Below are 26,391 nucleotides of genomic sequence, written 5' to 3'. Positions count from 1 at the left end.
GCATTTCTTAAACCCAGGAAACAACCACTGCTTGTTTCCCTTTCCCCACCCAGGGCAGCCAAGACGAAGTCCCACTGTACCTATGGGGAATACTGAAGCCAGAGAAGAGAAATGAGCAGTAAAGACTGAGTTAGAACTCAGGGCACCCACCCCAGTCTAAGGCCTCAGGTCCCTTTTTCCTACCCCTAACTCCCTCTTGGAAGTTGGAGCTGGGAAGTGACAATGGCGTCAAGGCAGCGTCCCACTGGGTTGAGCAAGAGCCTGGGACTTGGGAAGCAGCTGTCCCTCACCTCTGGCTGTGACTGGAATTGGATTACACCACACTTCCTGGTATTGACAAGCAAACCTCACTCTCTTGCACCGCTTGTAAAGATGGAGAGTTTAAGGCCGCCTGGGGGCAGATGGGCCTGGGACCTGTGGCCCAGAGAAGTTGTGTCAGCTCAGGTCTTCCAGGAGAACTAGAGGCGCAGATTTACCGGGGACATCGCTTGCGGGGATAAAGGGAGGGGCAGGAGTAAGCGGGAAGAGCCTTTGGGCCGTGATGGAGGTCTGACGTCTGTGAAGGAGAGGGGGCAGGAGGGAAGATTGCAGAAGAGCCTCAGACTGCAATGCAGCTCTGACAAGGTCTTGGTCAGGCCCGGGGTAGAGATTATCCATCAGGGGAGTCCCATGGTGAGCAGAAATAGCCCAGCTCTGGTCTCCCCATGGTGCCCAGTCACCAACTGGGAGCGGTCCAGGGAGACCCTGCCGTCTGCTCCCTGAAAGTCACAGTGGGTCCGAGTTACAGCAGCTGGGGGCTGTTGGCTAATGATGCCCCCCCTCCGGCAGCTGGAGAGGGTCCGTACTTGGCAAAGTCACCCAGCCATCGAGCAGGTGACAAGTTCACGCTCCCGGATTGTGGCCATCCTATTCTAAGCTTTAACCTCTTGGATCTTTGCAGGGCTTGGGGGGCCGGGGGGGGGGGCGGGGACTTCACCAGAGGAGGGAAGGAATGAAGGTTCAGAGAAAGTCAGGTGGGAACATGGTGTTCCAGAAGGTTCCAGAAGGAGGAGCAGTGAAGCTGGAACAGCAGCTTGGCATTACACGTCCTTCCAGCATCCAGCACTGTGTGTCCTGACAGGGATGAGAGAGGATCTCGCTCACGCCTCCCCTGCCCAGATCCAAAACCAGTGGGTTGAGGGGACCTGTCATTTTGTCTCTGCAAAGACGGCTCCGCCTCTTATAGAGGTGCCCATGAACGGCCGCTCCTGAAACTTCCCCCGGGAATAACCCAAGTGGCAGAATATTATTTGTACTACCGCTGAGGTTCAGGGGGACATAGCTCAAACCAACAATGAAAGCTCAGATTTTATGTGTGTTTTATCTTAAAATTATACACGAGGGAGTCAGTATAGTGTAGCACTGAAGATGCAAACAACAGGAGTTTAAATCAAACTCTGCTATGGACAGTAGGTGAGTTACTTTACCTCTCTGCGCCTCAGTTTCCTCCTCTGTAAAATGGGATAATAATACCTGCTTCGTAGGGTTGTCGTGAGGATCAAATAGATCGATTTATAGGGTGTGTAGCACAGTCTGTTCTGCTTACTGTTATGATGTGATTTGTCACTTATTCCTCGAGTTTCCCGTTTATAAAAACGGTTTTTTTTAATGACTACCGGCAAAGAAAACTGACCGCCAATAGGGAAAAGAAAAGAAAGGCACAGAAAGAGAATGCTTAACCCTCACATCTCAGCCCTCAGACCTCTCGCTTTGCAGGTTGAAAAGTGAGGACACAAAAGAGGAAAAAGAATTACGTCCGTGATTTCTCCCTCCCATTGTTCCAAGGCACAGTCACACCTCTTCTGTGTTGTGGGGTTTTCGCTCCCACATCCAGTCCAAGTTCCCGTCGGAAAGCGGAGGGCTCAGTTATGGCAGCAGAGGGTTGGGTCTGTTCACTCGAGGCCCGGGCAGGTGAAGGTGTGGGGTCACCACCTCTCCCTCCACCCCTCTGCACCCCTGCCTCTTCCCTCACCTTACACATGGCCCATCCGCTACAAGCAGCATAAGCCACTCTGGCACCGCTGGCCTTATGGACTTTATAAAAACTTCACAGTGCGACCGAGACATCTCAGAACACGAAGTTTCCATGATGTTCCCAAGTAGGTGACCTCAGGGCCCCTGAAGGAATCTGCTGGATTGCGAGGTGTGAGGGAGGATGTCGGTGCGAAGTCACATTTCTCCTTATCCCTGGTGACTGGCTGGGGAGGTGGGGAACTTCAGGTGGAAGAATCAAGGAGGCATATTTGGGTCTAGTGTTGCCTGGAGGCAGGGGAATGGCCAAGACAACCTTGGAGGCCCCTGGTGATACCAGGCAGATGGGAGTACAATGATATGTGGGAGTCATCCTCCAAGATGGCCCCCGATTGTCTCCACTTCCTGGTGTTCACACCCTTGTGTAGTTCCCTCCCACACTGTATCAGGCTGGCTTGCGTGATCAACAGCACATGGTAGAAGTGATGATGTGTCACTTCTGAGGCCAGGCCTTCAAAGACAGTGTTTAATAGTAAGTTTGCCTTGTTCTCTCTCGGTGCCGACAGGATTGCTCCGGGGGAAGCCATAGCTATGTCGTGAGGACACCCAGGCAACCCCGTGGCAAGGAACTAAGGCTACCTGCCAACAGCCATGTGCGTGAGCCACCTTGGACGCAGATCCTCCAGCTCCCGTCAAGTCTGCAGGTGACGTCAGCCCCAGCCAACAGCTTGACTACAACCTCACGAGACACCCTGAGCAAGGACCACCGAGCTAAGCTGCTGCTAGATTCCAGCCCCACAGAGACTGTGAGATAATTAATGTTTGTTGCCTTAAGCTGCTAAGTTAGTTGGGGTAATTTGTTACATAGCAATAGATAACTAATGTGCCATAAGACTCCCATGCCTTTGGTTTCCTACCTAGATGGGTGATCCTTTGGGGATCTTTTTAAGAGATATTCAAAATATTTTATAACCAGTTCAGAAATGACATTGGCTGCAAACAGCTGGCCCTGCCCTAACAGCCCTGAATTCAATCGTTCAATTATAGGCACATTTAAATATTTTTAGAAAGATTTAATTAATTAATTAATTAAATTTAAGAAAGCAAGAGAGCAAGGGGAGGGGCAGAGAGAGAGAAAGAATCGCCAGCAGACTCAGTGCTGAGCACAGAGCCGGACGCATGGCTCCATCCCACGACCCCGTGGTCATGACCTGAGCCGAAACCAGGAGTTCGAGGCTTAACCATCTGAGCCACCCAGGTGCCCCAATTATAGGCACATTTATTGACACCCACTTGGGGCTGGGGGGACACCAAAATAAAGCAGGAGATTCTCATTTGGGCTATGGGAGAAAGAGCCATGGACCTGACTGTGGTGTACGGGAGAGAGTGATCTGTCCCTCACGCTGTACCGCGTTCTGAGGGAGCCTAGCTGAGGAAGTTGTTTTGAGAGAAGTCTTGACAGGGCCTCAGCAGACAGAGGGGAAGGTGGGCGGCAGGAAAAATGAGAGTGGTGGACAGAATGGCGTAGAGGTATTGGCCCTGGGTTGGGTGGGCTGTGGAGGGGGCTGGGGTGCAGAAGGAAGAATAATGGGACGGCTGAGGCTAGGGTCTGAGTCACCCCCTTCCTCCTCCAGCTCACACCCTCTCTTATCTCCTCTTCTTCCTCCCACTCCAGCCCACCCTCCGTTGCTAGGTCCAGATGGGGACATTGAGTCCACGCCAAGAGCACCGCTGGGAGAAGCTTGCCTTCTGATGGACTCTGGCTGCGGAATCTCCCCGCAGGGTGGTCTTCATGTGGGGGAGGGTCTACAGGGAGACACTGGTACCCCAGGACGGAGCTGATCTCAGGTCTGCTCACTACAGGCATCGCCATTGATATCTCTCGAGGGGACTGTCAGTCAGTCAGTGGATACAATCGTGAGGAAGGCAAGCAGGACAATATAAGTTTAGTTTAAAAGTCTTCTATTTATTTGAATGGCTTTTAAGAGGCAGAAGCCCACGTTGTGAAAGTCAATTATAGGACAAGCATGAGGAATGAGAGGCATCCACAGTGACCGGGTAACTGCTGGGAGCCAGACCGAGCGGGGGCGGGGGGTGCGTGGGGAGGGGAGATCGCAGAGCGGAGTAGGTATGGGCGGTCTTACCCCCTCTTCAGACGACGAGGGAGCTCACACCGATGGAGAAGCACACGCTCGGACCCTTGAAGGAGGCACTTAGGAGACTCCGGTAAGGAGGTTAGGTTGTAAGGAAGACCGGGGCAGCCCGTGTGTTGCAAAAGATATAAATAGAGCTATAAAGATATAAATAGGGCTTCTGACAGGCAGATACAAGCGCGCTACGGGTAAGGCTTCCCTTTCATTCCTGTTCTACACTGGGGGGGGACTGAGATGCTTTTAAGTAGAAACCAGAAGCTAAAGGTCCGTGTGGTAATAAAGGACGTTGTATGTACACAGTTTAGAACACAGGGATGCACTCGGCTACCTCTGAGGGCTCTTAGAGACCCCAGACTCCGTGAGCCTGAGGGCAATACCCTCACACGCTCAGCTGGTTCGGAAGAACTCAGTTCACGGGGCCTGGGCCAGCGGGTGCAGACAGGAGACTCCAGGGCTGGCGTTAGCGTGCAAGATGTGTTTTGTTTGGCCTGCACGATGCTTCCCAAATTCAAAATAGTTGCCAACATTTGAAAGTCCAGATTTTTAGCTTCCCTTGAAAAATGGGGTGGAATATCTGGCAGGCGCACCGCACATTCCCACATGGCAGCAAGCGTGTCAGACAACAGCATATGTGCGCTCCACTGCCCTCAAGACCCGGCTTCATCCCCTCGCTCACTTACGTGTCCTGCCTGGCCCTGGGAGTCATCAGAGTTTGTGACCAGGCTCAGGCACCCAGTCTGCAGTGACCTCATGATTTTCTACCTGGTGGCAGCTCCAAGCTTAGCCTTGAGGCCTTTCCCCTAGTTCCGTGGTAGACCCATCTTACCAATGGGCCCCTGAAGGCATCTACACCCACAGGCCAGGAGTGTGGGAGGCAGGAATCCTAGTCTATAGAGGGGACCTCTCGCTCTGCAAAGATGGGTAACTGAAAGGTTGCCAGCCATACTTCTCTGTCATCAGTTCAGTCCCGAGGGCATCAAGGAGATACTTCCTGATCAAGGTCAAGGGTTATTCACTTCTGGGCCAGAATAGAACACCCAAGCAGAGGAAGGAATCCAGGCCTAGGCTGGGCTGGGCCAGGGAGGCAGGGAAGAAGGCAACGTTTCTAGCCACGACCGGAAGATGACCAGGGCAGCCATGGGAGGGGGGCAGGTTTTGCAGGTGTTTAGGAAGCTCCACTCAAGTCATAGTGTGAATGACTCCACCTGGAGCTGTGCGGTGTACTGTCTACCCAGCTGCACGCGTTGGCCCTGGGACGATCAGCAGGAAGAAAGAAAGAAGTGGAGATGGGGAGGCAGGTGCAGCCAAAAGCGGTGTCCTAGCACACATTCTGCCACTTCCTTTCAAAGGCTGCAGGGGGTAGGGCTGGGAGGCAGAGGGTTAAGAGCCAAGACCTTGTTGGCTAATGCCGGAAAAAAAGATAAGGAACTTGGCCTCAGTGGCCCCCATGCTGCATATATGCAAATGCCCATGAGATGACGGGAATGGCCAGAAGCAGTCCCAGGAAACAGGGCTGGCCATAAGTACGTGGGGCCCAGGATCCTTAGTTAACAGAGATTACCATCCTGTCCACTGTACACACACACACACACACACACACACACACACACACACACACACACACACAGAGTTGTCAGCAGAGATATGTGACCCATTACACACCCACATAAACATGGACACACGCAGTTTTCACCCTGTTGCACACATTCATATGAATGTGTCCATACACACAGTCACGGTGGTTGCTGGTAAGAGCAATCAGCTTGTCACACAGGAAATTTTCAGAGCACCTATAGTGCTTTTAGGCTAAGCTACCCACAGGAGTCTGGCACAGCACTAAGTACCACAGGAGATAAAATAACCAGTGGAGAAAACCACCAACTTTGGCCAGTGGCAGAGTGCTGGCCTCTAGCGCCACCTACTGATGGGAGCGGTTTTCGTGCTTCGCCTTGAGATGGTGAAACCCAGAGAACACAGACCGTTTCCTAGGCACCCAGTCTGGGCAAGCCGCCAACCCCAGGATGCCATCCTCCCACCTCTTTATTTCCTGCCCAAGTCAGGTGAGACCCCCACATCCTGACTGGTACCGTGACATCAGAGAATGAACATTCAGGGCCTTGCATGTCCCCTGGAAAGCAGTACCCAATACCCATAGGGATGTCCGAATAGGGTATCATCTTCTGTGCCAACTCCGGCTTGCTGGTAGGGGCTGCCTGGAATGCTGGGTTGAGAAGGATTCTGAGGCCAAGTCTGGGCGTAGGGGCCAAGAGTATCATGATGGAACAGTGATGTCTACAGGTGGGACCACTTCCACACTTGCCTTTCTTGCGGTGGATCCTGGAACCTGGGTAAACGCCTATATCTGCAGGGTCCTAGATGTCTCCTGATGCACAATTCCACCACGAGGGTATGTGTGTTGCTCACCCACACAGCACAAGGAGATCGCCGTTCTGACTTTCACTGGAGTTTTAGCTCTTGCTTGATCAGGAACTTCTGGGCCAGCTAAAGCCCTGGCTGGAGCTGTCTTCATGCAGAACTTGCTCTTGCTTCCAGGGAGAGCGTATGGATGACGTGTTAGATCGGAGAGCTACAGTCAACATCAGGCACTCCATTTTATCCAAAACCAATATTTAGCTAAAGCCCATCCATCCACCAGCACTTGTCCCTTCCCAAGAGGCCCCATGAGGGCAATGGCGAGCTGAGAACAGCAAAGCCACGCCAAGCAGGTGAGGAGGGCACACTCAAGTCAACTTTATGAGTCAACAACATTTCCAATTACAACAGGCCCCGGGGCACTGGGAAATAGTCAAAACTTGAAATCTGAAAGCCTCCGATGCCAAGGATCTTGTTGTGTGTGCAACATCACGGTACTCAGCTAGTGCCTGCAATTTCCTGCAGCCCTAACGATGCCCGTAGATGGGCACGGAGCCCACACACGCTGCCCCCTTGGCACTGAAACCAGCCTCTGCCGCCAGTGCTCAGGTGGCTATGAGCTGGGCTCTCCCATTGAGGGGCGGGCTGCGGATGTTTGCCTTAGCCCAGGGTCAGATAAATATTTTCAGCTACTTGGTCTCTGTTGAAACAACTCAACTCTGCTGTTGTGTGCAAAACCAACGGGCATGGCTGTGTTCCGACAAAAGCTTCTTTACAAAAACAGGTGGTGAGCTAGATTTGGCCCATAATTTGCCAAACCCTGCATGAGCCCCATACAAGGGCCTTCAAACTGGGTTCCAGAGAACTTGGGTGGTGCTTCAGCTGCTCTGCAAATGTTTGGCTCTAACTTCCAGCTATTTAGGAAATCACAGCAGAAATGCACCCACTCAGGTGTTTTATAGCATTTTTACATGAAGGAGGTCAACACATTAACTGCTGGGCAAGCTCTCTCGTCACAAAGCCTCTTTTGCCACCCCTGCGCCGTCCGGGCTGAAGGGCACAATGGCTGAGAGCCTGGGTCCCAAGAGGCAGACACGGGCTTCAGTGCCACTCACTAGCTGTGTGACTTTGGGCAAGTTACTGTCTCTAGACGAGCAAGTAGAGTGGACGATGGCCATTGTGCTGGTGTAGGCTCCTGGACGCCCCTTTTTGCTGACTTGTGGGCAGATGGCGTTGTCACAGTGGAGAGAGGCCAGGGCAGCAGAGGCCACGGAGGGGCACACGGAGGCTCAGGCCAGCGTGATTTATCAACTGTTATAGAGGTATTTCAATGTCTTAATCACCAGTTTGGTGTACAGGTGCCCAGCAATCACACCAGTTGAATATCATTATGATGCCGGATCCATCTCGGATTTGAGCTTCTCGCTGGTTCTGTTTTCTCCTGGTGTTGCCTGCTGCACCCCTGCCATTCCGACTGGGTACTCGGGGAAGGGAGGGAGCAGCTCTGCAATGATCTTAGCAGTCTCAGTGCCTCGGACCAGGGCTTGGTCTCCTGCTAAGTGGCACTTTTCCCTGGGTCTGGGACTTTGGGGTCAAGCATTTCCTGGGAAGCATTCTGAGGGACTTGTTGGGGCTCCTGGAGTCTAGCATTTCAGGAGCTGGGGCCCCCCTCCCTAGTGCTGCAGTCCAGTACGGGCTCTGAGGCTCACCTGGTGTTTTAATTTGCCCAGCGACCCCATAAACAATGCTTCTCACCACTGGAAAGAATCAGAACGTGCGTCTGGCCGCTGCCTCGCCTGCCCCCGGGATTCTGGCCTGTTACTCCAGCCACTGAGAGCTTTTTCCCAGGCCTGAGATGCTCATTTACAGTTTCAGTAATAGAATCGGACCCTAGTGTCTCGCACTGCCCGGGGCTGTCTATGTCTATTACCGGGGCTCCTGTGAAATCCACAGCTTTTACTGCACCTTATCTTTCTGCTGCCAGCGTCATATTTTTCTGCTTCCTGAGAGACCTGGAAGAATCAGGGCTGTTTATCACTAGGTCCTGGAGGCAGGACCTCTTGGTTCCCAGGATCCCTGGGGTTTATCTTAATTAGGCGCCATCTGGTGCCCAATGTACATATCCATTCTGGCCACGCAGACTAATACCATGCTATGAACCTCGACTGCACCAGCTTTGCGGGCTGCTTATGGCTATGGTTGGCTCTGTGAGCCCTAGAGGCTCATCCAAGGGGGTGATTCTGACGGGGGGGGGGGGGGAAGGACAGAGGGCCTTTCATGGCTCAGCCAAGATCAAAGATGACTCTCTCTCCCTTTCTTTCCTAGAGGCTGTTCTTGCGTCTCCCAGTATCTCTGGCCGGGCTTGGAGCAGAAGGAGGAGCTCAAAACCAGCCCCTGCCCTGAGGCCTCTTCTGTTGGCCAGAAGGATCCTGGCTGTGGATGGAAAGACCTGTACAAAGTCATCATCACCTGCTCCTCCTGTGATAAGGCGATGAGTGGTGGGGTCTGCCCCAGAAACTCAGCATGGCCTTGACCTTCCCCCCAGGCCCAGCTTCCCACACAGAGACTGAAAACCCAGCCCGGCACTCCTCTTCTGGCCCTAACTGTTTTGCTCAGTTTGAGCAATCTTGGAGGAAACTTCTCTCCATCTTGGAGGAAACTTTCTACAACTATTATCCTGCCCTACACTGCCCAGAACTTGCACCCATTCTGATCCTGTGCTGAGTCCACAAAATGACAAAGGTCAGGCCCCAGGTAGCCCTTCACCTCCTTTTCCTGCCCTCAGCAGCAGTCCAGCTCTCCTGCACACACCTCCAGGCTCCTGCTCCCTACGACGGTACTTTTGGCTTTCTTCACAAAATGCTTGCTTACAGCTGGGATGCCCCAGGAGCCGGGCAATCAGTCGCGCTCACAGATGGCTGCTCACCCTTTCTGGGTCTTCCTGAGGGACCAGCCATCAGTGCTCCCACCCTCCCTTCATAAGGAGAGCCAGGCTTGTTAGCAAAAGAGGAAGCTAATGCACCAAAGAGTGAGAGTTCTCCCCTAGAAGTGGTCACAAAGGGGCTGCAGAGGCTCCTGCAAGGTGGAGGATTCACTGGTGCACTGCAGGGGAGGCCATCTCATTCTGGGGTCCCTTACACAGCATTCCAGTGACAGAAAGCTCAGTACTTCCACTCACAGTCCCACAGCTGGAGAATCTCTCTAGCGCACCTCTCAGCTCCTTCCTGTCTAACGGGTCACTGCCTCAGACCAGACTTTCCCATGTCACCCTGAGCAGGCCTTCCCTCGGGCGCAAGCAGGACACCCTCCCACTTCAGCCACTGGGCTTTCTTCCCCTGCATCTGGAACAACAGCGAACCCCAACACTCTACCTCTTCCCCACTGGCAAAGCTGCTTGGCAGCACACAGAATGCAGTAACTGAAGGACTGAGGGCCGAGGTGAGGAGATTGGCAGGCAGGAACAATCCAACTTTGGCTAAAAGCAAAAGCCAAGGGAGCCCTGAGCGGGTGGTCCCGAAAGCTCCTCCCCGGAACGAGCCTGCAGTGCCCCCTGCTGGCGGAAGGAGAGTTTGCGTGCAGGTTAAATTGGCTCCTCTCTCCCTCCGCAATCCCTGCCCCTGGCGGCGGACCCCAGATGGGTGGTGACTCACAGTAGAGGATCACCGGCAAGCAGATAGGTCATCTTGTCCGGTGGTTTCCAAACGTGCAGAATTAGAGGTAGGGCTTCTGCGGACGATTGTGCCCATTTGACAAAGGCTTCCGAGCCGAGGAGCCCGTGGGGGCTGAGATTCAGGCTACGTGCTGCTGAGCAAGCCGGTACCCCAGTGTGGCTGTCTTTTTGAAATTCATTCTCGAGACAATGTTCTCCTCCAATTGCACAAAGGCACCATATGCTCTAGCAGCAGCCCTGGCACAGGGCAATCTTACTAAACCACGCTTCTGCAGCTCCAGGAGAGTTTGAAAACCACCTGCAAGACGCCAGAACTGAGGTCCCTGAGAGGGAGGGACTTACCAAAGTCATCAGTTCTTGCCGGGACAGAGCTGAGAAGCTGGATGCCTTCTCTCTCAAAGCCAAGTTCTTTGCACCACACTGAGCTAGTCTTCATCCCAAGCCTCCTTGGAGGCACCCTGACCCCTCTGACACTGTCACCCTCATTCCCACCAACTCCCCCCCTGAAGCCCAGCTACTCTGCAGTCTTACTTTCCTGGCTGACAGCATGGCACAGTGTTTGGCCAAAAGGAGGGCTGTGAGGATGCCGGCTCGGTCTGCGTGATTCCCTGCAAGTACCTCACTCGTGGGGATGGGGGCAGACGTGCAGAAGGACAGAGCGGAGAGGAACTAGAAGGGTCCACTGGATGACGTGGTGGAGCACGGACAGGGAGCTGGGGGGAGCTCTGTGGGCGTCTCCGCTACTGCGCGCCGGGGGGGGCCTGCTTCATAGGCGCCGTCTGCTGGGGCGTCTGTGCCACACCGTAAGGCACATGCGCAGCCACCGTGCCCATCTCCTGAGCTCCAGCCACATGGAACATCTGGTCATCGAAGAAGATGTGCGGACGGATCTTCTCAAGGAGGGGGCCCTTGGGCGCTCCTGCGAGGAACAAGGCCTCATCCGTCTCCAGGCCCCAGCTGCGCAGGGTCTTGAGAGCCCGGGCCCCCGAACTGGCTGCGCTGCGCGCTGTCACCAGGTAGGTACGGATGGGACACTCCAGCCGCAGGCCCTTGGAGTAGAACTTCTTCTGCAGCCTACCCAGCGCCTCCAGAAAGCCCTTCAAGGGGCCCTATGAGAAGGCAAGGGAACACGGTGAACTCCTCTGTCTCCCAAACATTTGTCCCCTCTCCCGTGGGGCTCCTCCCAAAAGCACGAGTGTCTTGCTGTTTGGGATGGGAAAGCTTCTGGAGATCCCTCGATCCCCCAGCTCTGCTCCACCTGCTAGGGCCGCTGTGTGCATCAGTGGGACTGCAGGTACCTCTGTCGGTCTGGGGGTCCGTACTGCTGTGATTGGGGATGTCTGGGTCAGAAAACCATCCCAGGGCAACTGTTACTATGTATGTCCATCCACGTGCCCTCCAGGTACGTGGGTGTCTGTTGTGCAGCTGTGTGAGTGTGGCCTTCTGCGCTCATCAGCAGGGGTGATATCGAAACTATTTAGTAACAACGGCACGGGCACCCTCCAATCAGAATGGACCCCAGCTGCAAACAACTGGGACCAACCAACCAACATGTACCTGCCAAATATCGACCCTGCCCATGGGGTACAGGTGGCTCAGGGTGCCGTGCTCCAGCTCTCTAGGGTCAGGGGAAAGATTTACTCTCTCCCGCGCCTAGAACAACCAAGCCTAATGAGGATGTGGGGATAAAGAACCAGGTGCTGATGAAGAAGAAAGCAGCATCAGTGGCTGGAGATCAGGGCAGGTGGGCTTCTAATCTTAGAAGCCCACCTCATCCCTCCCTGGCTGGGTGACCTGGAGCAAGTAGTGGTCTCCTGGGCCTCTGCCTGCCACTGAGTGGTAAGACTGGTCCTGCCCTGGATTTCCAGAGATCTCCGGGGGACTCCACATGAACGGAAGTCAGATGAATATCCAGGAGCCACAACTAAAGCCTGCTGAGCTCCTGGAGGAAGAGCTTCTGGGATTATCAAGCACCCAGAGTTTCATTGAAAGCACACATTGAAGCTCCCAAGAGGTCTGTGAATCCCAACACCTCCAACCCCAGGGAATTTTCTCAGGCTCCAGGGCATATTCGACTCTTGGGGAGACTCCAAGCAGTGGGAGGCTGAGCTCCCGGGCAAGGGATGGACGGCAGGAGGTGGGACGGCTGCTGTGGCCCAAAGCAGGTGGGTTGCTCCAGACCCCACTGCCTGCTGGGTCTCCCTGCCCCTCGAGGAGCTGCCCAGCTTTCCCTCTCCTCCAGTGAGGGAAACAGGGGCTTCTTGAGGACCTGGGAGACTACTCAGGGGGGTGGCGAATCTCAGAGAGGGGACGGGGGTTCCAGAGAGAAGATGGCAGCTTTGGAGACAGAGTGAGGCCTTTGGAGAGTGGAGGGACGCTTCAGAGGGCAGGGGAGCTTAGAGAGAGAATGAGGGCTTCAAAGGTGGGGGATAGGTCTGCAGTGAGGGGGATGAGGTTTAGTGAAGGGGTAGACGTTCATCGAGGAGGCCAGGGCTCAAGTGAGAGGGATGAGGGCTGGAGGCCTGGTGAGGGGACCTGGCTGGATTCTGGGGTGAGCTTGCGGTTTGGTTCTGGGGAAACCTGACTTGGAGTTCCAGCTAAGGGCAAGTTCTGGGGACCCGCCTCACTCCTCTCATGGGTTCTGGGGAGTGCATGCAGCACCTGGGCCAAAGGTTTGTTCTCGTGGGCCTTCTCATGCTCAAAGAACCTGTCCAGCCCGTGGGCCTTGACGATGCGCTCCGACTCATCCGAGAAGAGCACAGCATCCCCATCGAAGGCCACGCGCAGCTGGCTCTGGGATACGGCCACGTCCCTGCTGGGGCTGAAGATGGTGGCGGCTGCGATCCCTGCGCAGAGAGAGGCAAGTGTTGTCTGCCTTCGTCTAGGCAATAGGGGCCCCTGACGCCTGCCTCAGCTGCCTGGAGCCAAGAGAAGGCCCTCTTAGACTCTCCTTGCCCCACCGGCCTCACCCAGGACTCAGGACAAGGCCAATGAGGGCTCATATTCAGAATATTTTAAAACCGGTCAATAAGAATGGACAGTGGCTTTTGCCCTGAGTAGGGCTCTGAGGGCCCTGGCCTATGTCAGGGTTTCCCTCTAGTTGCTGCTTTGTGGGAAGGTCTGGGGGAGCCCCAGGAAACAGAGGTCACTCAGAGGACTCAGGGAAGCAACTGTTTATGAATCAGTATAGAGAAATTTCAATTCCTTAATACCTAGTAAGGTCATGCTGGTGTGGACCAGCTGAATGTCAATCCTGACCGGAAGGAAGGGTCCCTCAGGCCACTGCTGTCCTTCTAGGAGATTCTCACAGGCACCTGATGTAGCCCTACGGGGGAGCTGGGAAGAAGCCCCGACCCTGGCTTGGCTTCAGTTACTCTCTGCTGTTGATTCTGGCAAGTAATCAACACCTTCTCTGGGCCAAAGTCAAATTAAGGGTATTTGAGCTCTGTGTGGAGCTGAGATCCCAGGCTGAAGTCCATGGGCACCCTCAGTTTACTGCCACAATGGCACCAGGGTATGCCCCACTCAGGGTTCCTTGAGGCAACGTGGGTGACCATCAAGGGCAGTACCAATGCCGTCTGACTGTGTACACGGACTCTCTGCAACCCCGGGCTTCTCCAGGAGTCAAGGATGCCTGTGGGAGCCCAGGTCCCAGACTGGAACTGCCCTGGACAGCAGAGAGCCAGCGCTGGGGCTGGAGGCCTGGGGGACTGCCGTCTACTGGTCATCTCCCCAAAGGCTGCTTCAGCCCTGCCCTTGAGACTCCAGGCTCACAAGGGCTGGGCTAGGGGAGACTCTTGGGAGGCGAGAGCAGTGCCAGGCTCCCAGCAACTTCAGTAGCTGGAGGATGGCCTAGGGAGGGCCAGGCCCTGGGCATCAGGTCAGGCACCTTCTCAGCACCTGCAACGCTGGAGCCAAGATGAACCAGGACCACCCAGCTCTGCGCAGGGCCTCCCTCCTGACCACCCCCTGCTCGCTAGCCTGTACTCAAACTACAGACATACAGAGGCACACGCTCGGGTCAGTGCCCAGTCCCCAACCAGAGGGTGTGACATCTGCCTGGGGAACTCGCTTCTGGTTTCTGGTTAAAGAAAGCCTGTTGTTGGGGCGCCTGGGTGGCACAGCAGTTAAGCATCTGCCTTCGGCTCAGGGCGTGATCCCGGCGTTATGGGATCAAGCCCCACATCAGGCTCCTCCGCTAGGAGCCTGCTTCTTCCTCTCCCACTCCCCCTGCTTGTGTTCCCTCTCTCGCTGGCTGTCTCTATCTCTGTCGAATAAATAAATAAAATCTTAAAAAAAAAAAAAAAAGAAAGAAAGAAAGCCTGTTGCAGTCCAAAGCATTTCAGAGGAGTGAGGCATCGCGAGGAAAGAGGCCAGGCTTCTAGGCAGGAGACAGCATGAAAGAGGAAGAGAAAAGTGAATTAAAAAAAAAAAAAAGTAGGACGTCTGGGTGGCTCAGTCGGATAAGCGTCTGTCTTCAGCTCAGGTCATGATCCCAGGGTCCTGGGACCGAGTCCCTCATCGGCTCCCTGTTCTGGGGGGAGTCTGCTTCTTCCTCTGCCCCTCCCCCTACTTGTGCTCTCTCTCGCTCACTCGCTCTCTCACTCTCTCTTGCAAAAATAAATTTTAAAAAATCTAAACAAACAAACAAACAAACAAACCGGATATATTGCTGGTTGATAGAGAGAAACCTGCCCGGAGTGTTCAGCCTGAGGAGCCCTCTCGGGCCGTGGGGCAGTCCCTCCTCCTGGTGGGCCTGTTTTCTTCCATGAGCAATAGGGATACACACCCTGCCAGGAGATACCCCTGGCAACTGGTGGATACCCCCCCCAACTGCCCCTTGACAGAGACCCACGGAGGGAGAGTGTCTTCGTCATTATGCGGCCCGGGGCTCCTAACCTCACCTCAGCGCCGGCCACGCTTGCTACCGGCACGCTAGCCATTTCCCCGACCCCGGGGCTCAGGATGAACTAGGTACTGACCTTCCTCCCCACTGGCCCAGACGGGGGCAGAGGCTGCTCATGGTCGCACGGGCGTCAGAACTACCGACCTGGGCGATTCTTAGAAGGGAGTAGCCTTCTGGGCTGTAGGGAGGGTTTCCATGGGAAGAGAAGGCTGGGGAATGCTACTGAGTAAAAGCATCCTTACCATGGTAGGGCGGGAGGTGGGAGAGTGCACTAGAAGGGCCTAGTCTCAGAGTTTACAGGACAGGTCATAGGAATTAAGGAAGGTACTCCCTTTCCAGGTACCACGGTAACCCCTAGCACATGCTCAGAGCTTTAGGCCCAGCCCCTTCCCCCCACTTCTGGGACCCCTTTGTCAGCCTCCCCATATTCTCCGTCCCCAGCAAGACTCACCTTCATCAATGGCTTCCCGCACTTTTTCCGCATCAGCTGACAAGTACAGGTTGGTGTGATAGGCCTTGAGGTAGCAGATGGGGCTATTCCCACCTGTCATGCAGAACCGCTCAATGAACAGGTCTGGGGAGGAGGTAGAGAGTACCCAGGTGATGCCTGAGTCAACCCTCAGGGCCTCAGAGTGGTCCCTCCGTGTCCAGTGGGCGCCATCTTGGTTCTGAGTGGTGATGGGGCAGCAGAGGGATTCTCTGACTGATTTTAGACCACCCTTCCCCTCTCGAGCCCCTCCATCCTTCATCCACAAAATAGGGATAATCAACCAGGAGTGATCACCTGGCTCACAGTAATATCCTCTTGTCAGATAATCACAGTGGGTGATTATCTGTGATTACAAAAGGTGGGTCTCCAGTCAAAGCCTGGCCCTCCTGGCCATAGCCGATTGGATAGGGGCAGACACCGGACCCAAGCTGGGCCAATCAGATCCTCTCCAAGCCTGGGCTGATAGTTACCTAGTACCCCTGGGTGTACAGGCTGGAAAAGATTTGCTGGTTGGTAAGTGGCTACTGCTCTGAGCCCACGGAGTTACTCCATCAGTACCTCAGCCCCTCATGTGGGACAATCTCTGGAGGGCCCTGCTCCAGTACGGTGGGTGGTGTCTCCTGACTACTCCATGCCTATGTCCTAAGGTAGTTAAATATTTTGAGTATCATCCCTGCTCCCAGCAATTTGAAATTCGGATTACAAAAATGCCACTGAACTCTGTTGGTTACTTAAAACAAGAATTTGTAAACTTATAAATTTTGGCCATATTCAGGAAAAGCAGAGAAAGCTAGTATGGGAAGAGAGATGGGGGTAGGGGATGCAAACAGATTTGCTGAGAGAAGCAGAAATAAGGGCTCAAGTGGCCCCGCGAGAAAAAGCCCAGGAGAGATTTCCAGCACATGGATTCAGGCCGCCGGGGGCCCAATTTTACTTCCCGCCCTGTGGTTCTAAGAGACACCCCTTTAACCTAGTAAGAAATTACCGTATTCTCTTCCGCGTAAGCTAGCTCTGGAGGGTCTATTACTCTCGATCAAGAGTTTGGACTAAGACACAAAGTTTCTTCACCCTGACAACTGCACCTGCTTCTCCTAGCAGCCTTGTGAGGCCTATGAGCTCTATTGCAGATAGAGAAACTAAGGCACGGAGGCAGCAAGTGCCCTGCCCAATACATAGGCAGCGGGTCCTGTGCAGTGGTGTGCTGGAGCAGGCTTGTACCAGCTTGCAGGAGCCGAATGTTAAACATTCAGGGATTTTTTGGGCCACTTAGACTGTCCAACTGTTGATAACTTGGAATCAGCCATGGTAGGATATTCACACCATAAGATGACGATGCTACAATCAGGGTTTTGGGTTTTTTTCTTTTGGTTTGGTTTGTTTTCGTAAGGAACCAGTTTACCAGCGTACCTTTGGGCTTCAGGTTCTAGTTGGTATAACCTACCGTCTACAGCGGTGTGGCCCCATCCCTAAGCGTCTAGAGGGGTGTCCCGTGACCAAGCCCCTGATGCTCACCGTAGTGGTTGATACTGTTGATCAGACGGACACCCACTTGAGCGTGGTTGTTGGTCACAAGGACGATGTCGAAGATGTCCTCACTATCGGGGTACAGCTCCCGCAGCCGTCTGTTCACAGCCTCCAGAGCCTGGATGGGAGAGGGGACCCTCCTGCTCAGACCCCCAGGGACTGACACCTGGAGTTGGTAGCCAGTGCTGGCGAGGAGACGGGAGCTGGGATCTAATGGGTGCCGAGAGGGATGGTCAGGGGCTGGCCGCCGACGTGGACCATCTCATCCTGACCTCAGCCATCGTGCCGGTTGGTTGCTGCAGAGGGGCGCCTCCCTACAGCGTGAGCAGGTGCCGAAATCCAGCCCAGCTCCACTCTCCAGGCAAGGCACCTGGCGTGGGGCTGCATGAGCGCAGAGGACAGGGAGGCTTCTGCCCACAACGGCTCCGTCCCCTTGCCAAGCCCTGTTCCTGCGGGCTGGCATCTGCCCAGAGGGGGCCCCGTTTCCTTCTTCAAACACCCGGGAGGGCTTTTCCTAATCCCCCCAAAGGCACTATACGGCACCCACCTTCACGAAGGGGAAGGCCGGCCCGGGGCTGAAGGGCTCGTTCTCGTGCTCCAGCTGGTAGCGCACGTACTCCTCGACGCCCTGCTCGGCGTAGATGCGCTGCTCCTCGTCCATGCGGAACAAGGCTCGGGAGGACACAGCAATGGTGACAGCGTTCTGAGGCTTGGGCTGCGGGGGTGCAGGAGGAGGGCTGTTACTCACACTCCCTGAAGCGGGTCTCACGCGCCAGCCTCTCTGGGTGCCCAGCCTTGGGCAGGGGCAGACCTGGGTCAGGACCCCCTCCGTGCAGGACCCAGCCAGGAACTGAGGGAGAGGGTGGCTCCCTATCAAGGAGCACGATCTGGTGGGAGGACATGTCCTCAGGGAGTTTGCAATCCAGTCGGCCATCTGGACACGATGGAAAAATGAATACAGTGTATGTAGCCAGAGTGTGACTGACACTCAAGATGGTCTCCAGATGGTTTCCATGATAAAATGAGAGCTACATGCCCCTTAGGAAGAAATGGTGCCCGGACACATGGCAGTTATATAAGAAAATTTATCTCCAGCCCAGATCTTTCTCCTGAGATCCAGATTGATAGATCTAATTGCCCCAGTTGACTAACAGACACTCAAACTCAACATGCCCAAGGCTGAATTCCCACCACCCCCTGCACCTCCAAACCTGGTCTCCCACCCCCCTCCTCATCTCAACTCAGCACCACCATGGACTCAACACTGAGGCCAGAGCCCAGAAGTCAACCTCAAGTCCTCCCCTGTCCTCATCTGCCCTCCCTACACCAATCAATCAATCAATCAATCAATCAATCAATCACCAAAACCTGTCAACTCTGTAGAATCCATCCCCTTCTTTGTGCCTTCCCTGCCAAAGTCCAGTCCATCACCATCTCCCACGCCAGGGCATCCATACTGTTGTCAGGGGTATTTCTCAAGTTCACATCTGATGATGCTCCTTCCCCTTTCAGGGGTACCCGCTCCTCTCAAACTCTGTTCCACAGCCTTGAGTATGGAGTAGGAAGCCCTTGGAGACAGACGCCTACCTCTCCACACTGTCGCCTTTCTGCGATCCCGCTGCTCGATCTGACCTTTCTCATGTCCGAGCATACTTTCCTGTCTGTCCCTGAGCCTCTGCACACGATGTGCCCTCTGCCTGGCTCTTCCTCTAGCTAACTTCTCCCCAACCTGCAGGTTTCAGACTACATGTCCCCTGCAGGAAGCCTTCCTTTGCTCCTAGTCATGGGCTTGCTACCCCTCCCATAGATTTCCCTTTTTAGTTAAATTTAGCACAGCCCTAAGTGCTTATCTAACTATTTCTATTTCTAGACAGAGTTCTGGGGAGGAAGCAGGGACCATGCTTAAGTTCTGAGGGAACATGAACCAGGACTGTCTTGTTCGTTTAGTGTATCTGCAGTGCTTAAAACGGTGCCTAGCACATAGTAGGTGCTCCTAAATTTGTAATGCTTCTGAGCTCTCACGTAAGCTACTTCAATGAGAAACAGTATCTGCTAGGACAGATTTAACATGAAATGGAAACTCCAGGGCAGTACCCTAATCTGTTCAGATTGCTTGACATATAGTAGGTGCTCCAGGAATACTTTTTTTGGGTGATGCAAATTTTACAAACATCTACTGGTTCTTTGTGCCAGGTCCCTGGGCTCTGCCTGGGAGTGGTCCTGGTAGCGACTGGTGTCCTGCCCTCAGAGTCACAACGCTGGTAGGGAAGAAAAGCAGGTAAACAAAAGGGGCTGTCATGAGAAATCGGACACAGGTGAAAGCAGAGTCTTGATGATAGGGGTTCACAGTAGGTTGTCACAGGAGAGGAAGCATTTGCGTGGAGCCCGGAGGAAGAGTCAGGTGAAGGAAGGCATAAGGCGGTGAGCAAGTGCACAGCACATTCACAAAGGAAAGCAGAGCCCAGGGCAGGGGGCGTGGGTGTCGATGAGCCCAGAAGAGTGAGCTGGTGCCAGGAGGCCTTCCCCAGGGCCCAGGAGGGCCTCAGAACTCCTTCACCACCTGCAGTGGAATAGGGAGAGGGTGCGCCACCACAGAGAGCAGATGGACCCTTTAGAATCCCTGGGGAGGATCAGAATGTGGGGGTGATTCCCACTTTGCACATGATGAAACCAAGGCTCAAGTTGGGGGCAAGACTCATAAATGGACCTCAAATTCTGGCCTGCTCCTGAGAGCGCCTCGGGCCACATACTCAACCCCACTGCTTCTCTCTGGAATCAAGCCTGGGACCTAATCAGTGAACAACACTGAGTGATTACCATGTGACAGGCACCGTGCTAGGGACATGGCAGGAAACAATACAGACACGATCCCCGCCCCCATGGAGCTTATGGTCTATCCTATCCAGTAGAACTTTCTGTGATAATAGACATGTTTAGTCACTTGAAATGTGACTGGTGAGACTGAGGAACTGGATTTTTAATTGTATTTAATTTTAATCAATCTAAATTTAAGTAGCTATGAGTGGCGAGTGGCTAATGAAGCTTTAAACCTCAAAGTAGTAAATGGAAGGCCAAAGAGTTCCCCAAGCACATGCGGTAAGCCTCAGTTTGCATTTGACTTTTACCCAACCAAGACGGTGTATCTGGCCAGCAGGGTCAGGGTAACGCAGTGGCAGGCAGGACAGGTGCCTCTTCTCTGGGGCTCGACCCAAGTACTCTCCCAGTTGCCAGCCACCCCTGTTTGTGTGATCATGGGTTGGGTACCTCCCAACCCCCTCGGCAACTGTGAGCTTTCAAGGAAAGAAGGTAAAGTAAAAGCAAAGGGGTGAAAGAGGGCTGGCCAGGGATGGTAAGGATGGGTGGGGTTGGGGGAGTGGGAAGACCACTCTCATAAGCCCAGGAAGCCTACTGGGTTTACTGCCCCAGGGACACTGGCCCATCACCCCCTCAAGGACAGAGAGCCAGCTGCCCTTCTGGCCCCTTCAGGCAGGTTCCCAAGCCAGCCACTCCAGCCCAGGCAGCCAGCCAAGGCTTCACTCCTCACTTGCTGTCCCACAGTTCTTGCCAGACTACTGCGTTCTGGGTCCCCTCTGATTGAGCTGCTCAGACCCCATCCCATCCCACCTCTGGTCATCGCATGAAAATATCCCAGTTGCCTTGGCCCCAGGAGTCTCTACTTCCCTCTTTTACAAATGGGCAAGTAGACTCAGGGAGGGGCAGCGTATTACTCTAGGTCACACAGAAGAGTCAAGGCAGATCCAGGTACGTAAGATCCCAAGTCTCTGGCCTCTAACCTGGCTTCTGTCCACACAGCAGCACACCGCCCCCCTCCCCCACAGGCCCCTCCTTGAGAGCTCCCGGATGACCCTAATCCCTTCCATTTCAGCCACTTCCTTGGGACACTTGCCCCATGCAGCCCTCCCCTTCCAGATTTGGGAGAAATGGTGAAGGAACGCCATGCCCCCAGATGGAGGTTTCTAAGGGCAGGGCTCTCTTTTTCCTCAGAATGGAGGTCCCCAGGGCAGGAGCCTTCTGCCAGCTCTGCCTGCTCTGACACTGTACAAGGAGGGTCGGGTCTTGGGGCCCAGAGGGCATGAACTGCTGTGAGAGATACAGAAAGAGCCTGGAAAGCCAGGCTCCAGCAGAGCTGAAGGACAGGTAAAGAGCTGGCCAGAGCTGGGGAGGAGCCAAGCACTTGGAGACACCCTGGGCCTAGTTGCACAGGGAGATCACCCCTTCACGTGCTGTTAGGCATACCTAAAAACAGTTCCTCCAGAACACAGAAAGAAGTCCCGATTCCAGACTGGGAATTGGGTCAGGGGGACCCTTCTCCTAGACCGGGGACTCAGCCTGGGAACAACGGGCTCCAGGGAGCCAGGGTCCTGCCAGTTCTCTGCCTTCCACTGGTGCTGGGGGGAGGTGGGGGGGTAATGGAGGACAGCCAGCCTGCCTGAGGAGCTCTCATTTAGAACCGACATGATTCTGCCTGTTGGGCCCAAGAGAGGAATGCAGCCAAAAGCTGTTATTTCTTTTTTTTTTTTTTTAAAGATTTTATTTATTTATTTGACAGAGATAGAGACAGCCAGCGAGAGAGGGAACACAAGCAGGGGGAGTGGGAGAGGAAGAAGCAGGCTCACAGCGGAGGAGCCTGATGTGGGGCTCAATCCCATAACGCCAGGATCACGCCCTGAGCCGAAGACAGACGCTTAACCACTGTGCCACCCAGGCGCCCCCAAAAGCTGTTATTTCTAAACAGTCTTACTGGGAGAAGAACTGCTGGAGCAGAGAGGGACAAGATAGGTCTGGACTGAGGAGTCCTCTGACCCTGTGAGGTGAGGGCTTCCTATGGGCCTTCAGGGCTTCAATATTTCACTCAGGCTCCTGGGAATGAGACTAGGCTCTGATGGGGCCCAGGAGGCCTAAAGCCCCCAAAATAGCCTGTGGGAGGAGGGGCTACTGCAGGAAGGAGTAGAGGCTGGGAGGCCGCCAGGCCCCTTGCCTCCCAGAGGACTGTGAGGCGAGGCGTGAGGCGTAGGGGTCACGACGACAACTAGGCCTGAGCTCCCTAGTTCCATGGTGCTTGGGGAGGAGACACATTGGTGAGCTCTGCTCACCACCCCAGCCCCAGTATCCATCTCCTGGGCCATGGCTATGACATTAGGCAAGCTTCCTCCTCAGGCAGGGACCAGCCTCCTCACTGGTCTGCCTGCTGCCAGACTCATCGTCTCTCATCCCTCCACAGTGCAGCCCCAGAGTGATTGTGCTCCAATGAAATGGGACCAAGTTAATCCCCTGCTGAAAAATCCTGCTGAGGGCACCTGGGTGGCTCAGCCGTTAAGCATCTGCCTTCAGCTCAGGTCATGATCCCAGGGTCCCGGGATCGAGCCCCGCATCTGACTCGCTGCTTAGTGGGGAGCCTGCTTCTCCCTCTGCCTCTCCCCCTGCTTGTGTTCCCTCTCTCACTGTCTCTCTGTCAAATAAATAAATAAAATCTTAAAAAAAAATCCTGCTGAAAAATGGTTTTCAAACTTTTTAAAAAGTAGGTTGACCTTTTATTTCCATGAACTCCTGGGCAGAACCCCACTATGTAAATCAGATATTACTATAGTTTATTTATATTTATTTTACTGGTTTACTATTTGATTCAAATGTATTGCGTGTACCTGGTCTATTTATTATAATGTCACCAACGGAAGCAGTACGGTTGTGTAGGTGATAAATTTGTAACCAGGGGTTAGGCTGCCGGTGCAGACTTAAACTTCACCATCTAGTTAATTGGTTCCTGTGTTTGCTGGTTTGTGCACAGTACTGAGAAAGTCCTGAGTCCCACCTATAAGCGGATGCAAATGGTAAAAAATTTTTGTTTTGTGTTAAACTATAAGCCTCAAGATACTCGGCAACACTAATTGCCATCAATCTCAAGATAAACTTCTAGTAAACAGTTCACAGGGAAAGCTTTATCCTGAGGTTTGATAAAAAACAAAAAATAATCAACCTGCAGCATAAATTAATATGTTGGTGGTATTGGAGATGCTAAGATGTCCACATAACACGTTTGAGTGAATTGAGTTTTATTACATAGTTTTAATTGTTTAAGAGGTAGTTGGAAGAAAAAAGGAAATAAATTGGATCCACGTGTGCAGACTTCCAGAAATAGGGGCCCCAGTGGAACCTGGTTTTCAAACCCCTAACCCCACTGAATAGCCAGACTCCTGAGTATGGCATTCAAGGCCCTCTGTGGGTCTCTGGCACCCCTCCCGTGTATCTCCCAAAGATCTGCATTCTCCCACTCAGTTTCAAAGACATCCCCAAGCCTTTTGCCCATCCTGTCTCCCAGTCTGCCTGGGAAATGTTGCCTACTCAGGCTTTAGGGTGAGCTCAAATGCCGCGTCTGCAAATCCTTCCTTAGTGAGCGCTCACTCCTGTATGCGCCCTCCGGACCATGTAGGGTCTTTCATCTGAGCGCTCACCACGTCCAGGGGCTCTCTCAGTGCACGGTGAGCTCCGGAGGCAGGGACTCAACCAAATTCGTCTCTCAACCCCCGCTGCTGGGCAGGGCCTAGAGATACTGCAGGGAATGACTGTTGACAGGGTGGGCCTCCTGGGGAAGGGCCCTTGGAGGGAAGTAGCAGGATGCTTTAAGGTCAGGCTGGAACTGTTTGGAAGATGCCTCTGGGCCAACCTCCGTTCAGTCCCCTTCCCAAGCTCTGAGATCTGGGAAGCGGGAATGAGCAAGACCCAGGGGACAACAGGGACATCAGGAATCTGTTCGATGGGAAGAGGAGCTCTCTCCTCTGTGAGAGTCTCGCCGGGCTGAGACCACCACGGGGGTCACAGGCATGTTGATGCCCCCTGCGACGGGAGCAGAGCCCTGAGCTGTGGCGCAGAGTCCAGCGATGGGAGCCCTGAACGCAGGGCGAAGATGCCAGCGCAGCTCCCTTCCCTTAGGACGCGGGCCGCGCAGCACCCGGAGCCCACGGCGCAGGGCCTTGAGCCAGAGCCCGAACGCAGACGCTTGGGTCCGGAGCCCGATGCCCAGATGGCAGGGACCTGAGCGCACAACGAGGAGCCGGGTTTCCAGTGTCAGGTTACCCGAGCCCGGGGCGCTTGGGCAGGCGCCGCTGACCCGCTAAGCCAACAAGTGCTGTCCGCGCGCCCCTGGCTGCCGGCTCGCGGAGGAGCTGGGCCCTGAGGACAGCATGGGGGAGGGGGATTCCTGGCGTGGAACCCGAGCCCAGGAAAAAAACACACCGGCGCAGAGCTCCCAAAATAAACGCGAGCCCGTGCCAACGGCCCGGCACATTCTGGTGCTGAGGAGCTGCGTCCCCTCCTGAAGGGCTGCCACGGGTCCCTCTCCGGGGGCCTTAAGACCCTCCCTCGGTGACCCTTCCCCTGCCCTCCTCCGTACCCAGGCCCTGCCGTTACCGATTTGGGTTTCTTCTTGGGCGCGAGATTTTCGTAGAAAGTCTTGGTCTCCTCCCAGCACGGGGCCGCCGCGGGCTCTGCCCCCCGCCCGGGCTCGCGGGGCTCCCGGAGCTCCCCGGGTTCCATGATCCGGCTGCCACCCTGCCGGCCCGAGCAGGCGGCGGCGGGGACGCGGCGCTGGCGGGGCTGGGCTGCAGTCGGGAGGCGCGTCCCGGGCGTGAGAAGGGGGCGGGCCGCGGCGGGGAGTGTGCGCGCGCGAGCCGGCTGGGGGTGGTGGGGGCGGGGGGTTGTTAACTCCCCCTCGGCGGCGGGCGGGTTGCCGATGCTGGATGTGTCCGGGGGCAGCTGAGTCCCCAAGTGAATAGGGGGGTGGGGGGTGGTTACTAGGGAGGGTTTGGCCTCTCGGGCTCCCAGGAGCAGGGGCCCCGAAGCTGGGCTTGCGGGCTGCCACGGATTCGGGATTTCGGGGATCGTGTTCTTCGCTCGTGTTCAAGGGCACCGAGAGAGGAGAGCACGACAACCCCCCCCCCCGCCCCATCCCGATGGTGATCCTCAAAGGAGAAAATGAAAAGCTAGCCTTCCCCTCTGGTGCCAGGACCCTGGGAATCCGATTGGCAGACCCTAGTCGGTTCTGCGGAGGGAGACGTGGATGGACAGCTCCGTCCTGCTCCTAGCCGGGCGCACAACAGAGGGCCCAGCTGGGCAGGTATCCCCCACCAAGGCGGAAGGACCTTTGAAGTCAGTGGCGAGACCAGGTCCCCTTAGCCTGGCCGGGAACCCATACCGGGAAGACACCCAGGGACTCTGAACCCAGGCTCTTGCTGGCCTCTTGATGGCCAGTAGGGGGCGCGCGCTCACAGGTTCCACCTGCAGAACTTGGGGTGGTTATGAAGTGGCGAAGAGAGGGAGGGTAGAAAAGGAGCTTAGGAACCAAAGACTATTGGACCACCATCCTGGAGTTCCAGGGCACTGTCCCCTCTTGGTGCAGAGGCCAGGGTGCAGCCACTAATGCCACCTGTCCCAAGGTACATGTCAGGAAGCAGACAAGGGGCATCTCTGTGTGAGCCTGGAAGTCTGCACAGGTGGGTGGGAGCAGCAGGAGAACATTCTGGCTGAGCCTGGAGGGCATCTGACTGGAAGGGGGTACAGAATGGAGGGATATGACCCCTCCTTCATGTCCTGGGGAGAACCAACCAAACCTTGTGTGGGAGGAAGGGGGAAATAATAACAACTTTTAGGATTGGGGTAAGTATGTTTGGACTTGCCCTTCTCGAGACTTGATAGTTTCCATGGATGGCCCCAAACTCTCCAGTCTGCCTACCCTTTGGCAATGTGACTTCGACACGGAGACCTGGATGAGCTTTGCAGGCTGCAGCTTTGTGCAACATAAGGCTAAGAGGGGGTAGAAACCCTATAAGCAGAATGAGCTGATCAGCAGATAAAGATGGGAAAAGATGTGCAGAGGGCAGCAGAGACCCCGTGAAAGAGAGACCATGCTCCTTGACAGGGAGCTGCCTCTTGTCCAGACAGCTTCCCAAGTCTCAGGTGAGGCCAGGCAATACCGTGCATCTCTACAGCCCTGTGAGATTCTCCACATCACTTTAACAAATGCCCCCCAAAAGCTGGTGGCTATTGGTTTTGTCTGACTAGCAACCTTTCCCACCCTCTTCTTCTACAGCTAACCCTTGTAAAACAGGTTTGAAGTGCGTGAGTCCACTTAAATGCAGACTTTTTCAATAAATACATTGAAATTGAAATATTTCAATAACTATATTGAAATAAATTATTCAATAAATATACGTATAGTACCGTAAATGTGTTTTCTCTTCTTTATGGTTTT

General features: G+C 54.6%; 1 protein-coding gene across 3 annotated transcripts; it reads right to left on the bottom strand.

Moving 5' to 3' along the window:
- Positions 1-3,955: 3,955 nt before the first annotated feature.
- NT5C1A (5'-nucleotidase, cytosolic IA) lies at positions 3,956-24,777 on the bottom strand. Of its 3 annotated transcripts, none has more exons than XM_045771928.2 (6): positions 24,552-24,777; positions 17,674-17,841; positions 17,115-17,244; positions 15,564-15,686; positions 12,868-13,052; positions 3,956-11,315 (listed from the first exon to the last, which is right to left on the bottom strand). In XM_045771928.2, the coding sequence occupies exons 1-6, from the start codon at positions 24,675-24,677 to the stop codon at positions 10,947-10,949; spliced, it is 1,101 nt and encodes a 366-aa protein (XP_045627884.1). In that variant the 5' UTR covers positions 24,678-24,777; the 3' UTR covers positions 3,956-10,946. The 3 variants fall into 3 exon arrangements, with proteins under 3 accessions (XP_045627884.1, XP_045627885.1, XP_045627886.1); XM_045771929.2 differs by having other exon boundaries at positions 15,564-15,656; XM_045771930.2 differs by lacking the exon at positions 15,564-15,686.
- Positions 24,778-26,391: the final 1,614 nt, after the last annotated feature.

Source organism: Ursus americanus, chromosome 33 (assembly GCF_024610735.1).
Source record: "Ursus americanus isolate L20-20 chromosome 33, mUrsAme1.1.p, whole genome shotgun sequence".
Taxonomy (NCBI): domain Eukaryota; kingdom Metazoa; phylum Chordata; class Mammalia; order Carnivora; family Ursidae; genus Ursus; species Ursus americanus.
Note: the sequence above shows the minus strand (reverse complement) of the source record. Positions and strands in the feature narration are given on the sequence as shown.

Coding starts and splice junctions, on each gene's coding strand:
- NT5C1A (XM_045771928.2), bottom strand. CDS start 24,677: ATGGAACCCGGGGAGCTCCGGGAGCCCCGCGAGCCCGGGCGGGGGGCA. Junction 13,053..15,563: donor GCGGGAAGCCATTGATGAAG/GTGAGTCTTGCT, acceptor CTCTCTGCGCAG/GGATCGCAGCCGCCACCATC. Junction 11,316..12,867: donor AGAACAAACCTTTGGCCCAG/GTGCTGCATGCA, acceptor GCCTTCTCATAG/GGCCCCTTGAAGGGCTTTCT.